At 35.2% G+C, this 17,499-nt stretch overlaps 1 protein-coding gene across 1 annotated transcript in view; it reads right to left on the reverse strand.

The window, feature by feature from the left end:
* AMMECR1 (AMMECR nuclear protein 1) overlaps positions 1-17,499 on the reverse strand; it is a 111,129-nt gene that overhangs the window by 51,239 nt on the left and 42,391 nt on the right. Inside the window, exon 2 of the mRNA XM_052663642.1 lies at positions 2,472-2,582. Within this exon, the coding sequence (XP_052519602.1) occupies positions 2,472-2,582 (111 nt within the window). The remainder of the gene's footprint in view (positions 1-2,471; positions 2,583-17,499) is intronic.

Below are 17,499 nucleotides of genomic sequence, written 5' to 3' on the forward strand. Positions count from 1 at the left end.
GAAGTCACTCAGTCATGTCTGACTCTTCGCGATCCCATGGACTGCAGCCTACCAGGCTCCTCTGTCCATGGGATTTTCCAGGCAAGAGTACTGGAGTGGAGTGCCATCGCCTTCTCCACTGACATGTAGTAAGTTCTTAAAAAACAGGAGCTATGAATACCACTAATAACAATAGCATGTAGAAATGATAAGTGTCCTATGCCACTTTTAAAAATGACAACACAGTCATTTTGACTCTAATATGAATCCAGAAAAAAGAACAACTGTGTATTTTGAGACTTGTTTTCTTTGTTCCTCTCTTCCAAATAACTTCATTCTTATTATCATATTAAGCAAAAAAAGAAATTAAGTCCAACAAAAATGAGAACACCAGGTATGTATGTGTGTATATACATACACAAACACACATCTCTCTCTAATGTGTTGTACATGATTTCAGCAAGTTGTACAGAAACATGGGGAAAAAGTTGAAAAGTAAACAGGAAGAGTAGACTGCATTTGTATATGTACAAATACAAGTGTAGGCAAATTTCTAAGTTCAACTATTTGAATGATTCATTCAGAATCATATTATTGTCAGAAAAAATATACTGTAATTCCTCTGGTAATTGCCCTAGGAGGCAGATCCACAAGTTTTACCAACGTACACAAGAGAATTTCATTTTTTTTTAAGTAAAAACAAACTGCTACTACAGTTACTGCTACTAAGGATTTCTACAGTATACAATATTTGATACTGGGATTTCTGCCATGGTTTCATTTTAAAGTACAAAGGTTTTGTATACTATCTACTTGGACACCCCAACTTTAAAGAAAAATGGAAATTTTATAACATACTTCTGTTTCTGAAAATGTGTTCCTTGGAGCACTAATGGCATAACATAAGAGGGTGGGAGGATAAAAGGGTTCTGAGAAATCCTGCAGTGAGCAAAGCTGTTTAAAGTTGTTTAACTAGTGTTCCCAAAATTTATTTGACCATATAATTCATTTTTCAAGCAATACCAAGGAACCAGTATTCCTTATAACAACTTATTTTAGGAAATGTATAATAAATTGTCTTTCATTAGCTATTTAAAAGGTAATTTTATGCACCTGTCCCAAAGATAGTCACTGGCAGAATTTGCTAAAGTCCCAAAATGAGTCCATGATATTTCATGTCAGGGAAGAAAATCTAACATGCCTAGATTTATACTTGTACTATCTTGTGGTTATTTCCAGAATGTGTGTTTTAACCCCTTTTCTGCCTGTTATTTATATATTATTTAATCAAGTCCAAACACCCCACTTCTAATACCTGTGAAAATCTAAGAATCAATGTGACTCTCCAAGCCTTTTCCTTTCTTTCTGGGCTTTGGTGTAAGCTAAGACAACCCTGTAGCTATGAGCTACATCTTCAAATATAAGAATACTTAACTCAGTTACCAGCATTTTAATAACTGGTGATATGAGCTGCATTGATGCAATTCTATAGTAAAATAATGAAGCTTCTACAACATTAATCCTGAAGCAACACAGTGACTGATTATTATTGCTACTTCATTCCCCTGACATCTCCCTAACATTCCTATAAAGTATATAAAGTACTCTAAACACTGCTTTATCTACTGGAGATTGAGAAGCTTGCCCCAAGTTCCAAGAGTCAACAGGGACCAATTTCCTGTTGGACAGACATCGTGCATTTTACAACTATAGAAACTGCATCAGATAATCACCCTGAAATATGAACAAAAACAGGAAATTCCTTTACTAATAGCTTATTATTTAAGGAATTTTTTCTTTTGAAATAATTTTAGAACACAATTTGCTAGAAATCTAAACTTGAACCAAAAAAATCTGATGGCATGCTAGATAGCTTTTTTGTGAGTTCAGAAATTAAGAACAAAGTTTTAACAACTGTAATGAGGCATTCATTACGTTGTCTTCGTGTTGGATGAAACAAAATAAGTAAGCTACAGTTAACTCTGGGTAAAGTAAGAATGTGAATGATTATGCTGTCAGGCTGTTGCATCACTTTCTTCTTAGGTTCTCCCTTCAATTCCAGAAGTATATAAAAGTGTAACAGAATGGGTGAGGCAGCATAGACATCAACAATTTTTTAAAAGCCTAACAAAGAAGACACAATGACTGTTATTATGGAAATAACACATGTAAGTAATCCATGGATATTTGGTCATTGATTTTCAAGTTATACAAAATAAGCTGATCATTGAAAGAAAAAAAAAAAAACAAAGACATTTATGGCAGAATACATGTAATCACAGTATTCTATATTATGATTATATATATCAATAACATTTTATCAGAGATATGGCAAATGGTCGAGGAGAAAAAAGTCTGACATGAAAGGAGTCAAGAATGTTGACAATTCAGGAAAGGAAAAGGAGTTAAGAATCAAGTTTAAATTTCATAAGGTTTGTTTTTGTTTTTTTTTTTTTAATGTAGAAGTAGAGGTAACAAAAATTGGTCTTCACCTGGTAAGTGTGTACTCCCTGAGTCCTGAATGCAAATTCATGGCAGAAAAAGTACCTATGCATCCACGCAATCTTTTGTCTCGACCAATCTTCCATGTTACAAACAGTGGGCTGTAATGGAAGATAAAAATAGGGTAAATCAATCAATTCAATTCAAAGAAATATTTGTTGAATATTTACTATACCAAGGTTAGGTGCCTGAAATACAAAGACTAGATGACAGGCCCTCAGGGGCTTAGCTGCATTTAGAAACAATTATAGCTACACTGTATTAAATGTATTCTTTATGTTGTTGGTGGTTTAGTCACTAAGTGTCTGGCTCTTTTGAGACTCCATGGACTGTAGCCCACCAGGCTACTTGGCCCATGCGATTTCCCAGGCAAGAATACTGGAGTGGGTTGCCATTTCCTTCTTCAGGGAATATTCCTGATCCAGGTATTGAACCCGCAACTCCTGCACTGCAGGTGGATTCTTTACCATCTGAGCCACCTCGGAAGCTCTATATGTTAGAAAGTCCAATAAGCGGCTTTAACAGATTATGTTAATCCTCATCAACAACTCTAGAGGCCTGATAGTATTACTAACATTTCCAATTTTACAGATGAAGCAGTACCACAGTTAATACATCATGAAGTAGGAACTCAAACCTAGCCAGTCTTGACTATAGAGCCATTACTGCCTGCTAAGTCACTTCAGTTGTGTCCGACTCTGTGCGACCCCATAGACAGCAGCCCACCAGGCTCCTCCATCCCTGAGATTCTCCAGGCAAGAACACCAGAGTGGGTTGCCATTTCCTTCTCCAATGCATGAAAGTGAAAAGTCAAAGTGAAGTCACTCAGTCGTGTTCGACTCTTAGCGACCCCATGGACTGCAGCCCACCAGGCTCCTCCGTCCATGGGATTTTCCAGGCAAGAGTACTGGAGTGGGGTGCCATTGCCTTCTCCTGCCTAATTCCTCATTTAAAACTCAAGTCACTGATTGATTCCTAAGTCTAGTCTAGAAAATCCAGGTAAAAAGCAACAGATTTAATAAATACTTACTGAATGTACGGGGGTGGGGGGTGCAAAGCACTGGGAAAGGCGCTATTGGAGATACGGGCTATTGGAGATGGTGCTATTGTAGTTGCCTAAGACATAGTCTTTGCTCTCTGAGAGCCAGTATAGGAGGAAGGCTTGTTCACAGCTAACTAACAGAAGGCAAAAGGAACTAAGTGCTAGAAGCCCTGTCCAAAATACCACAGATTATACCACAGATTAAGCTACTGGGATAGAAGAAAATTTCATCAAGTGTGATCATCTTCAGCTTGGCCTAGAAGAATGAGTAGGGTTTGGAGAGGTGAATGTCAATAGCAAATATTAACAAAGTAATACTCTGAAACCAGAAAAGTTTATTTCAATTTTTAGATAAAATTACTGCCAATAAATAAAATCTTTCAAGCATCAAATATCAAAATGTCAATTAGAATGGCAACAAGAAAATAATTTAGTTGTTTGGATTGTTGTTTTAAGAAGGGTAATACAGTTTTTTTTGAGTTCACCATCTGCAGACTTTATTTTTTATATATTTTTTTAAAAAATTCATTTATTTTTAACTGGAGGATAACTGCCTTACAATGGATTTCTGCCATATATCAACATGAGTTGATGTTATACCATAGGTATACCATAGATATAACATGCAGTAATACAATTTTAAATGAAATTTAATACAGTAGATGTTTGGATTCTGCAGCAAAGCACTCACAGCCTCAATCAGTGGTTAATTTTAAAAACAACTCTTTTATAAATAGAAGCAACTTTGTCAGGTTTTATAAAATAAATTAATTCATACATTTTAGAACATTTTGTAAAAAGATTAACACTCTATAGTTGGGGATAGCCCCTGTTAATAGAGTAGTCACAGAATTTGGTATAACATAATAACACTTAAGCTTTCTAAAAACTAAAATTTTATGGGATATAACATATGTCATATATTTCTTATACAATTATGTATAATATATTTTATATTAATATATTTATAATTTTATATTAATATACTGGAGAACACATTCTTTATTTAATGTACTCTCTAATCAGTCATCAGCAGTTGGGGGAAAAGATATCCTATTCAAACACTTCAGTCATCCACCTCAAACATTTAAATTATGCTGTGTTCCAACAAGTAACCACAATGGCAGAGAGATTCCCAAATAAATAATCCAAACCAGGGAGCAGTGCTAAGAATTACCTTCTTCTAAGAGCCAAATGCCCGGAGGCATTGAAAAAGATGACTAAGTGTAAGGCCAAGTTTCGTCAGGTATTATTCACATGCTGGATGACCTATACTAAAGGTACTAAAATAAAAAGCAAAAGGTAAATTTTAGGGTTTGTTTTTTTTTGGTTCGTTTTCTACATCATATGTACTATATTATAACTTGATACAGGGTTCTAATGCTCCAGGTGAAATCTTTCTCTAATTGCTCTTGATTACTAGTTGATCAGGAAGGTAAGTATTAGATGGGATCAGTTTCTCACCAATTCTTCCATTACTTGTACAAATACTAATATCGTAAAATTCACACATAATGTCTTTAAAAATGAATTTCATCTCTTCATTTTTCACCTTCTAACTTGGGGTCAATGTCAGTAATCATTAAATGAAGAGCAAGATGTCAATTCTCTCCCATAACAATGCCTATACAAAAGATCTATATGTAAGATCCCTTGGCAGATTCAGAACAAAGTGAATCATTCTGTACTATATATAACAATATGTCTTTAAAATTCCATGATGGTTTCTCAACAACACAGCACTAAGTTGTATATTCTCTTCCTCAGTGACTTAAGTGGGAAACCTAAAAGTAGGAATGAATTTATTTGCTATCAAAAACATGAAAGTCATTTAAAAGTACTTTTCCTTCAATCCTCTTATTTATCCCACTAAAATAGATAAGCATACCATTTTCACTGTAATCCTGTCTATTCAAGCAAACGTTAGAAATTTATAGAGTAAATGAAAAAAGAACACCATTAAACTATATTATGAAATGTGTTGGAGGGTATTCATGCACATAGTGGGAGAAATTATATACAGTTTCTTTGTTGTTGTTGTTGTTCAGTTGTCTGACTCTTTGCGACCCCACGAACTGCAGCATGCCAGGCTTCCCTATCCTTCACCATCTCCCAGAGTTTTCTCAAACTCATGTCAGTAATGCCATCTAACCATCTCATTCTCTGTCGTCCCCTTCTCCTCCTCTCTTCAATCTTTCCCAACATCAGGGTCTTTTCCAATGAGGTGGCTCTTCGCATCAGGTGGCCAAAGTATTGGAGCTTCATCATCCATCCTTCCAATGAATATTCAGGACTGATTTCCCTTAGGATTGACTGGTTGATCTCTTTGCAGTCCAAGGGACTCTCAAGAGTCTTCTCCAACACCACAGCTCAAAAGCGTCAATTCTTCGGCACTCAGCCTTCTTTACGGGCCAACTCGCAGTTTCTTATTAGGCTATGCTATGACTGATGAAGGAATGACTCACTCAGAGGGTAGAGTGCTAGAGGATAAACTGCATTTTGCCAGGCTCTCCTGGCCTGGGAGAACGGGTGCTCCATAATAAGCAAGGGCATGGAGAAGTAAAAGCACACAACACTTTCAGAGACCAAGAAGTAGTCTGACAATCCTGATAACTCATTATGGTCTCTTCCATATTTAACACTCTATGAATTTTAGGCACTGTTGAGTATATGTTCTCAAGAGCCCTCATAGAGGTAGAGCAGATGCAGAATCGCCTGTACTCTCCCTGTTGCTTACCTGCCCCAGGCAACATCCTCTTTGGTGGGGGTGGTATTGCAGGGCAGGATCTGTGTCAAAGATGGGAGGGACTGCTACTTGACAACCCCACTGTATTTAGGACAGAAGCCTGAAGATGGAAGAAACCAGACCTTTAGTAGACAGAATGAAACTACTCCTTCGAAATCTGGGACTCAAATTTCTCACTTGCAAATGCTCATCCAAAGTCTTTTATAAGGAACATGTTATGTGGAAATTAAAAAACCCCAAACATCTAAAAGCAATATTTATTTAATGGGGAAAATAACTTGGGAAGTTAAGCATTTTAAAGTAGACTGAAACAGAATAAACACGATGGAGCACAAGAGATTGTATCTTGTATATCTACAACTACTTTGTACAGGGCAATGGCTATGGGAACATTCAATACATATTGTCTAAAACTAGCAACAAAAGTTTTTCTTTTCCTAACACACAGAGGGAAGAAATAGGCAATTTCATTCTTAAATGTGTTATTAAAACATATGAGTTCCCAAAAGGATATAAAACATCAACATCATCAGAGACAGATCAAAGCAGAAAAAGGGACTTGAGCCTGTTGAGAGGAGCTGCTTACTCAATGACAGGGAAATTAAAAAAACAAAAAACAAAAAAAACCAGTTCATAGTCATAGTAAGACAAAGAGTGAATGTTTTTTGAAAATACTTTCACTATATAGTTTTAAATACTTTCACTATATGGTTTGAGGCCACCAACATACATTGAAAAAAAAAAAAAGCTACAAACCAGAAAGGGGTTCAAAACGAAATGAAATATTAATGGAAATATTTATTTGAAAGTAACCAGACATAGCTTTTCAAGGAATTTTGCCACTCCTCAACAGTTTGTGCCACTATGTTCTGAGAAATGTTTGGGGGAAAGTAAATGCTCTCCATTTTTCCAAGTCTGTAGAGGAAGTGGAAGTAACCACCTAATCTAGGTAAATCCTCCCTGCCAACTGACAGACAGTACTATCAGGTCAATAGTAGCTCTTAGGGGAAATGCAGTTGCATGGAATCAGCAAAAGTCCAGAACAGCAATGTAAATCTGAGCAGGATACTCCCAAGTTGCATGCCACTTCATATACCTCTTTTCTAAGACTATTCTATTGATGTAGATCAGGATAGATTAGAAATATGTTTGTGGGAGAGGGGTACAACCATGAAAAAGGCATATTTACTTAATATATTTACCATAATATCTCCTCTGCCATACCAAGGCGAAAACAAAGGTTAAAAATATCTTTGGACATTAGCAAGCCCCTACTCTGGCAATTTACTCTTTAGAATGAGATTTGTAGGTGGTAACATTAACAATACAATGTCAATCCCTATCAATATACTAATGACTGCTATAGGGGTCTTCAACAGGTTATTATAGGTAGATATAGGAAAAGAGAGAAGTTCCTCTAGCTTGGTTCTTCTGCCATCAAACAATGATTGTTTTTCAACTGAACTCAGGCTCCTCACCAACTCAGTCCATTGTATTACTCATAACATCCAACTCAACATTGTAATTCCGCAGTACCTAGAAGCTCAGAGAACCACAGAAATGGCAGTCTTCCTTTCACAAGCAGATTAAAACCTTTCATATTCTATTTCAACCCAAAGCTATATATTTCATTTCCAAACTGTATAAACAACATTCAATTTGTTAAAATGTACTCAATTATCATTAAATCTCATATTAGTCTGCTCAAGTCACCATAACAAAATAACATAAACTGAGTGGTTTAAACAACAGAAATTAATTATCTCAAATTCTAGAGGATAGGAAGTCCAAGATAAAGGTTCCTGTAGGGTTGTTTCCGAGAGCTCTCTTCCTGGCTTGTAGATGGCTGCTTAGTCTTTGCATGGCCTTTCTTCTGAACTTCAAAATGAGAATGAGTATCCACGTGAGCTCTTTAGTATCTCTTGAAAGGATACTAATCCTATTTTATCATGGCCCCATCCTTATGACCTCATTTAACCTTAATTATCTCGTTATAGGCTCTAACTCCAAATACAGTCCTGGGGGGCTAGGGTTTCAACTATATGTTTCAAATGTAGTCTTAGGGGGTTAGGGTTTCAACATATGGATTTTGTGGGGACACATAGCAAATCACTAACAAAAATGTTAGCACATATTTCAAAGTTTATGTAATAAGTTATCTAAGGTTATTAGGTGAAAGAGCTTTTAAGAGATTATCTATTCCCTCTTCATTTTACAGGTGAAAAGCAAAAAGCTCTCTAAGTATAATGTAGGGTCAACTAGTTAGTGTTAGAACCTGGCTACTTCTGCAGATTTTCTTACTACTGATTTAAAATTTTAATTAAATTTAGAATTGTGAGTAGCAAGCCTAGATGTCTTCTAAAATACCAGAGAACAGGAAAACCCCAAAACTACTACACAGTACCACATAGGTGAACATAAGCACAAATCTCCTTTTCTCCCTCTCCTCTCAGAAGGAACAAGAGAAATTAGTGGAGAAGATACCGGGACAAACTGGAAATGTTGGATCAGCCTAGAAACACTGGACCCAATTTGCAAGCTTCTATACTATTCCCATTAGAAGCCATAGCAAAATCTGTCATTTTACCTTTGATAGCCTACCAACACCCTTTCTCACTCCCTTGAAACCTTCATTATCTCCTATTGCCTAGCCAGCTTTCATTAAACTCAAAACTCAGGTGTTCTATCTAATATCTACAAATTTCCACCAAATCAAAATTCCCATTAACCACTGGTTAACAACTGTTTAGCTAGGTACTAATCTGATTATTTAAGTAATTTGTACTACTTAATGAGACTTCTGAATGAATGAATCATTAATTAGTGAACGAAGCTTAACTCTTTCAGATAATTTGAAATTCAAATTGATAGGACTCCCTGAAGGAAGAGAAATAGGAGGAGGTACACGGTTGAGGGACAGAGAGAGAAGGTAAGGTTCTACAGCATTTTATACTTTCTCATCCACAACAATCCTTTACTGCAGATAAGGAAAATACACTAAACCACCATTACAGCCTTATACCACACTCCTCCCTCCAGGATACTTCCTGTATCCCACAGGGCTCAGGAAAATAAGGAGATACTGCTTAAACAGACAGCATGGGAATAGTATAGAAGGCCCTCAAACCCTGAAAGTGGGAATCAGTAATGGCCAATATTTCACTACTTTTCTCTGCCTGGTATTCCCAGAAATTCTATCATAGCAGCATTATATTCATAATGCTCATTTAACTGGCAAATGTCAGAGGAGAGGCAGTCTAAAGTCTTACAAATGATTGGGAAGGTTGAGTATGTGTGTGTGTCTTACAAATCAAGGGTAATCACCACCAACACACAACCAGGCAAATCACAAGCATACTTTAAAGGATTAGCTTGATTCTGCCATTTTTTGAACTGAAAGAACCATTTTTTACTTTTAGCAAGACCAAATCAACAATTTTCAGGAAACTAAAAAAACTCAGTTTCAGGCTTAATAAATTGAGATAGTCTCATTATTATTTTCATTTTTAAAGTCCCAAATTAGGTGAGAATGCTATCTGCATTGGAAAACAATACTACATTTGCACATATTCTCTCTTATTAGTTTACAATGCAGTGGGAACTAACTGTAATATATGGTAGCATTTGAAGGAAGAAAATAGCTTGTATTTTTTCTCATAACAGGAACAAACCATAAATCTTTACTATCTGAAAATCTAACTCATAAATTTTAAATGACAAATTGCTATAGATTATAAAAATAAAATAATTTCTATTTGGAATTCCTATTCTGAAACGATTTGTTCAAAGAGCTTAAGGTTTGAGACTCAGCCTTAACTATGAAAAGAATTAATTATTTTAATATAAAACAGACCGGGTCAAAAAAATTACCTACAGAAGTCCGAAGATTTCTAAACTCAATATAAGGAAAACTGAGAACTAGAACTAGATTCAGGGGTTTTAGAATGAATATTGATTGATATAGTAAACTTTTTAAAATGCCATTAAAAACTTCTATGGAACTATGTTTTGATACTTCCATTTGTCCATTTGTATGTCAGATGCTCAGCCAGATGGTCAGGGAATTCATTAACACTTAAAACAATGAAAACAACTAAAGTTTTTTTGTTGTTGTTGCGGTTTAGATCTGTCCCTACATCTTACCTCCCCAGCTAATGACCTATGTTCTGCAATCCTGTCATAGGAAATAAATATGCTGACTGATTTAAACACTAGTATAAAAAAAGCTGGAAAGTTTTTCAGCTTCTTCATTCTAGATTTTTATCTTATTTCCCATTCCAAGGAGGTCTCATGTAATGTACGAGCTTAGTAAGTGTGCTCAGTCCTGTCCAACTCTTTGCGACCCCAAGGACTGTAGCCCGCCAGGCTCCTCTGTCCATGGAATTTTCCAGGCAAGAATACTGGGCTGGGTTGCCATTTACTCCTCCAGAGGATCTTCCCAACCCAGGGATTGAACCTGCATCTCCTGAATCTCCTGCATCGACAGGCAAATTCTTTACCACTAAGCCACCTGGGAAGCCCAGCTTAGTAAGTAAGACCAGCAATAAAACTATGATGTATTTCTTTTTCACGTTTTCTGAGTTTAGAAAGGTAACTGTTGATTTTAAGGTCCTTGTATTGGATTACTTGCTCCTTTGGGAGAAAGGAGCTAGATAGACTCAGATTTATGGCAGGAATTCGGCAAGCCTTTCTCACTTTAGGAGGAAGAAGAAAGGCAGGATTTAGGGACAAAGTACTCAACTGAGACCATATTTTGTATCAGGGCAGCTTATGCTGCCTTCGCTTTCTTTCTTTCCCCTTCTCTTTAACTTTCAAAAAATACTTCAACCTCTTAAGAACCTCTATCATGAAATATCCAAGGGATTATGGTTTTTGACATGGAATTGACATTCTCACTTCCAAAGTGCTTCTTTTTAAAAATCAACTTTATTAAAGTATATTTTGCTGATAATAAAATCAGCCTTTTTAAGTGTTAAAATTCAAAGAATTTTGACAAATGTATATATACAGGTAACCTAAACCACAATTAAGGTATAGAACATTTCCATCGCCCCAAAGAGTTCCTCTGTGTCTCTTTGCAATCAATCCCTTCCCTATACTCTTGGACCTTGGCAAATACTGACCTGCTTTTGGTCACTACAGCTTTACCTTTTCTAGAATTTCAAGTAAATGGGATCATCCAGTATGCAGTCTTTCATGTGCAGCTTCTTTCACTTAGAACAATGCATTTGATGTTCACTCATGTTGTTTGGCCCTTTTTAAATAATTTTCCACTGAGTGGTTTTGTTTATCTACTCACTCGCTGATGGATATTTGGGTTGCTTCCAGTTTAGGGCTATTATAAATAAAGCTGCTATGATAATACATGGATTTACGTTTTTGTGTGAACATAACTTTTCATTCCTTTCAGGTAACTACTACAAAGATAACTGCTGAGCATGAGTAGGTATATGCTTAACTCTGTAAGAAACTGCCAGACTATTTCCAATTGGCTGTACCAATTTCCAGTGGCTGTACCAGTTACTTTCCTACTGGTTTTGCATAAGTGTGCAGTGACTCCATAGCCTCACCAATACTTGGTATTGTCTTAAAAAAAAAAATTTAAGTTAATGTGTAAGAATATCTCACTGTGGTTTTAATTTGCAGCTGATAACTAAGGATACTGAGCAGCTCTTTAAGTGTTTAATATTCATTCACGTATCCTCTCTTGGAAGGTGCTTATTCAACTCATTTGCTCATTTTTAAATGGATTGTTTTTCTTCTTTTTATTGAGTTTCAGGCTTTAAAAATATATTCTGAAAACCAATCTGTATCACATATATGTATTGCAAATACAATTTTCTAGTCAGTGGTTTGCCTTTTCATTTTCTTAATAGTATCTTTTGAAGAGTATATGTTCTTAATCTTAATGAAATTTATCAATTTTTCTCTTCTGGTTTATATTTTTGTGTTCAATAAAAGAACTCTTTATCCAAAAGTTATGATGATTTTCTCCTATTCTCTTCCAGGGGTTTTATAATTTTAGATTCTACATTTAGGTTTATAGTTCATTATGAGTTACTTTTGTATATATAGTAAGGTGAATATTGAATATTTTTTAATTTTGGTGATAGATTTTTGTGTCTATGTACATAAAAAACATTGGTCTATGATTTTTTTCTTCTAATATCTGTTGGTTTTTGGCACCACGGCAATGCCAGCCTCACAGAATGAGTTGGCAAGAATTTTATCCTCTCTTTCCTACAAGTTTGTTTTATTTGTTCCTTAAATCTTTGATTACATTCACCATTAAAGTTACTGGAGCCTAGATTTTAATTATGAGATGATTTTAAATTACAATTTTAATTTCTTGAATAGATATAAAGCTGTTCAGAGTTTTCAAGTTCTTTTTGAGTCAGTTTTGGTAATCTATGTCTTTCATGGAATTTTTCCATTTAAGTTGTAGAATTTACTGGCATAAAATTATTCTTAATGTTCCTTTATTACCTTTTTAATGTCTCTAGGATCTGTAGTGATATCCATTCTATCTTTCCTGATATTGGTAATTTGCATTAATTTATATCTTTCTCTCTTTTTTGTATCAATCTAGCTATCAGCTTATCAATTTTATTGATCTTTTTCAAAGAGCTGGCTATTGGTTTCACTGATTTTTCTCTATGTTGGTTTTCTATTGTATTGATTTCTACTCTAACATTTTATTCCTCTTACTTGGGGTTTAATTGCTCTTCATTTTCTTGCTTCTTAGGTCAGAATCTTAGATTATTGATTTTTAGATCTTCCTTAAGACTATACATTTCCCTCTAAGCACTGTTGCATCCTACAAGTTTTAATATGTTGTGTTTTCATTACCATTCTGTTCAAATATTTTCTAATTTCCCCATAACTTCTTCTTTGACTACGATTTATTTAGAGGTATACTATGTAATTTCCTAATATTTGAGAATTTTCCAGATAGCTTTCTGTTACTGATTTCTAATCTAATTCCATTTTGATCAGAGAACATACTTTGTATTATTTCAATTATTATAAAATATTGAGATTTGTTTTATGGCCCAGAATGTGGTCTTAGTGAATGTACCACGTGACTCTGTAAATAAGATATATTTTGGTAGTGTTAGGTTATGGCCCAGAATGTGGTCTTAGTGAATGTACCACGTGACTCTGTAAATAAGATATATTTTGGTAGTGTTAGGTCTGGTGTTTTATAAATACCAGTTAGGTAAAGTTGGTTGGTAGTACTGGTCAGATTTTCTATCCCCTCACTGACTTTTCTATTTATTCTATCAGTTACTGAGTTAAGAGTGTTGAAATATCCAACTCTAACTGTGGTTTTGTCTATTTATCCATTCAGTTGCATCTATTTTGATTTTGTCCATGTATTTTGAGGCTCTGTTAAGAGCATACCCTTTTAGGATTGTTGCTTTCTTAATGAATTGAACACTTCATCATTATGAAATGTGCCCCCATCCTGAAGTATAATCTCATATTAACATAGATACTCCAGCTTTCTTATGATTAGTGCTTGCATGATATATTTCTTTTTATTTAGAACCTATCTGTGTCTTTATTCTTGAAGTGAGTTTCTTACAGGCAATAGTACCTAGTTGGGTCTTAGATTTTTATGGTTTTTTAATTGGAAAACTACTTATATTTAATGTAGCCTTAATATTGTTGTATTCTTTATATTTGATATTTGTTCTGTTTCCCATCCCTTCTCTGCTCCTCTTTTTCTGTTTTCTTTTGGATTAAATGAGTATAGTTTAATATTCATTTTTATTGCCATTATTAACTTATTATACTTTTTTCTTGGTTATTCCAGGTTGCAAATTATGCCTCTTTAATTTATCGTTATCAATCTTCAAGTAATATGACATCACTATACATATAAGAACCTGAGCGGTATACTTCCATTTCATTCCTTCCATTCCTTGGGACTACTGTCACACCTTTTACATCTATATACATTATAAATACACATTATAATCTCTAAATAGATTATTAATTTTGCCTTAATCAGTTAACTTTAAAAAAATTTTTTAATGAACAAAAGTCTTTCATATTCATCCCCCACTTACCATACTTATCTGGAACTCTTCATTACCTCTAGAGATTCAGGTATCCATCTGGTATCATTTTCCTTCAGCCTGAAGAAATTTTTAATATTTCAGGTCTGCTGGTGACAATTTTTTGTCTGAAAAAATATATTTCTCCTTCATTTATTTTGGCTTTCATTTTTAAAAAGATTTTCACTGGAGACAGGATTTGAGGTTGACAGTACTTTTTTTCTTTAGCACTTTAAAGATGTCATGCCATTGTCTTCTCACTTGCACTGTTTCTGATGAGATATGTATGATTTCTTAGCTTTGTTCTTCCATATGTATTGTTTCTTTCCACCCTCTCCAGCTTCTTTTTTCAATGCTCCCTCTATTCACTGGTTTTCAGCAATTTGATTATCTTAGAGTGGTTTTCTTTGGGGTTATCCTACTTTTTTAGGGTTCATTGAGCTTTTTGGATTTGTTAATTTATATTTTCCATAATAACTGGAATTTTTGTCATTATTTTTTCAACTATTTTTCTGCCTATTCCTGTCTCTCCTTTCCTTCTGGGACTCCAATTACATGCATGTTAGTCTGATTGATATTGTCCCACAGTATCAACCACTGAGGCTTTCTCTTTCTTCAGTTTTTTTATGTTCTCTGTTTCAGATTGGATACTTTTGTTGTTTCGTCTTCAAATGCATTAATCCTTTCTTTTGCAATTTAATCTATTAATCTCATCCAGTAAATTTGTCACTTTATATACTGTACTTTTTGGTTCCAGGAGCTCTGTTTGCTTCTGTGTTAAATTTCTTTCCTCATTCCATAGATGTTTATCTTTCAATTGTTCAGCACAAGTTGCTTTGAAGTCCTTGTCTGCTAATTCTGTAACTGTTATTTCTCATTCAGTTTCTACTGACTTGACTTCTTCTTGCTTATGGGTCACATTTTAGTGCTTCTTGGAATGTCAAGTAATTTTCTGGATATCAGCTATTATAATCATTGAATTTTTGAGTGCTTTTATTTCTGAGCCACCAGGGAAGCCCTTTATTTTACTGTCTTCCTTTAAAGATTATTGAAGCTTGTTCTGTTGTGCATCTAAATGTTTTGTGAATAATTTTTCAAGGCTTGATTTTTAAGTTTTGTTACTTTGGGTTCAAAGTATGTTTTATTCTATGACTACATTAACGCTACTACTAAGGAATAACTCTTACATGGTCTCTATTGAATGTTTTGGGTGTTCAACAAGGTCTCTCAATTCTTGCTGTGGGAACTGAAATCTTTCTCAGTCCTGTATGAGCTCTGGTAAATTTTCAGCTCATAGCTTCTGAGAAATAGTTTTTTATCCAGCACCATGATGTTTCTCTCAATACATTCACAGATTCATAATTCAGCCAAAGATAAAGGGGACATTTATGCAGATTTCTGGAGTTACTTCTCTGACTAGCCCTCCCTCCCTTTCAGTACTCTGCTCCACAAATTCCTGTCACCTAGGTAGACCTCCCTGAGTTCCTAATTCAGTCTCATCAATTCAACAAGACTGCAGGTTCTGATTGAGTTCCCTCTCACAGTGCTATGGTCCAGAAACTACCTACAGACAGAAAGCCAGTGTGACTGCAGGACTCGTTTTCTTTGTTCCGTTTTTCTCAGGGATCACAGTCCTGTGCTACCTGTTGCCCAATCTCTGAAAACACTGTTTTACATATTTTTGTCCAGTTTCAAGTTGTTTATGGGGTATATGAGGCAGAAGGGAACATGTTTTATACCAGTTACTCCTTCGTGGACCACAGTGGAAGTCTCAAGGCCTTTTAACACTGAGTCACTTAAGGGTCAAACTCTGTGGTAGGTTTCACATACTAAATGTGGAAAAAGCCTTCCACGAATAGTAGACGACCACAGTAAGCAGGAAAATGGTTCAGGAAGCAGAAAGCAAAGGGACACATCTCTTCAGCTTTGACAGCTGGTGCACTTTTAGAAGAATATGAAGTGACTCAACCAATTTCAGAGGCAATGCAGTACTCAGAACCAAAAGGTTAGAGATGTCACTCTTAAAAATATCAAATCAAGAACACTAAAATCCAAAGTAATGAAATAAAAAAAATCAAAGCAGTCAAGTATAAACTGAACTTGACAAAAGTGTCAGTTACCAGTCACTCTGATATTTCCTTCTTTAAGCCCATGCCAAAAATAGCTCTCTCCTCTTACTCTTTCATACAAGTTAAAACAACAACAAAAAATGCAATCCAGACAACCTTATTTACAACACTTAAAAAAATCTTGAGGAAGTCATCAATAATTATGAATGATGTCTGATGTATGTACGTTTTGATATTACTATTTTTAAAGGGTTGTTTTTTCAGCTATGATGACTAAACAATCTCAGGGCTGTTATTTACCTCACTACAAGATAAAACTGAGGTTATCGGTCTTGGCATAAATCTTGCAATCACAATGCCACATCTATAGAAGGGCAGTCGCTTAAACACAGGAACTCCACATTAAGGAAATCAGATACACAAAAAATCTCTTATGATGGAACAAACCAGAAAAAAATTCTGCGATATGTGCCATTAAATTATCATATCCAAAATTACTTTTAAAAATTTCCCACCAACACATCAGGCAACACCATGAAAGTTCAATGTTCAAAAAGTAAACTGAACCACTAATGTGGGAGGCACAGAACAACATAAGTTTCCAAAGAAAATTAAGATAGCGGGAAGTAAGCCAGAGAAAAAAGCAAAATCCCTGAATGACATTGACTGAGAAACCGAGGTAACGAGGTAGTGAAGTGAGAAGGAAAATTGCTTACCTTCTTGCTGTACACTTCTCTTTAGGCAGTCCTATATAACTGCCTACTTCAAAGTCTATAACTTTATAAACAAATGAAACAGAAGCTAAACAAAGGGACCAAACTCCCTGGGAAGATAAGAAAGAGCACAGCAGCCCTACCAACAGGCACCAGTACAACAACTTCCTCTGTATATTTAAAGGTTCAGGTTTAAAAAGCCTCCAGCTGAACTGCTAGGTACACAGCCGACCACAAACTAGCTAATGGTGGTGTATAGGGTCTGGAAATGAGAGTGACCTACTCAGCTTCATCATGTCAATACAAGAAAGCAAGGTTTGCCACCTAAGCTATTGTACACGCTCATCCCTGAAAGCTAATTTTTTCCCCTATAGTCCACCTAGTC

The sequence above is a fragment of the Budorcas taxicolor genome, chromosome X, assembly GCF_023091745.1.
Source record: "Budorcas taxicolor isolate Tak-1 chromosome X, Takin1.1, whole genome shotgun sequence".
NCBI lineage: Eukaryota > Metazoa > Chordata > Mammalia > Artiodactyla > Bovidae > Budorcas > Budorcas taxicolor.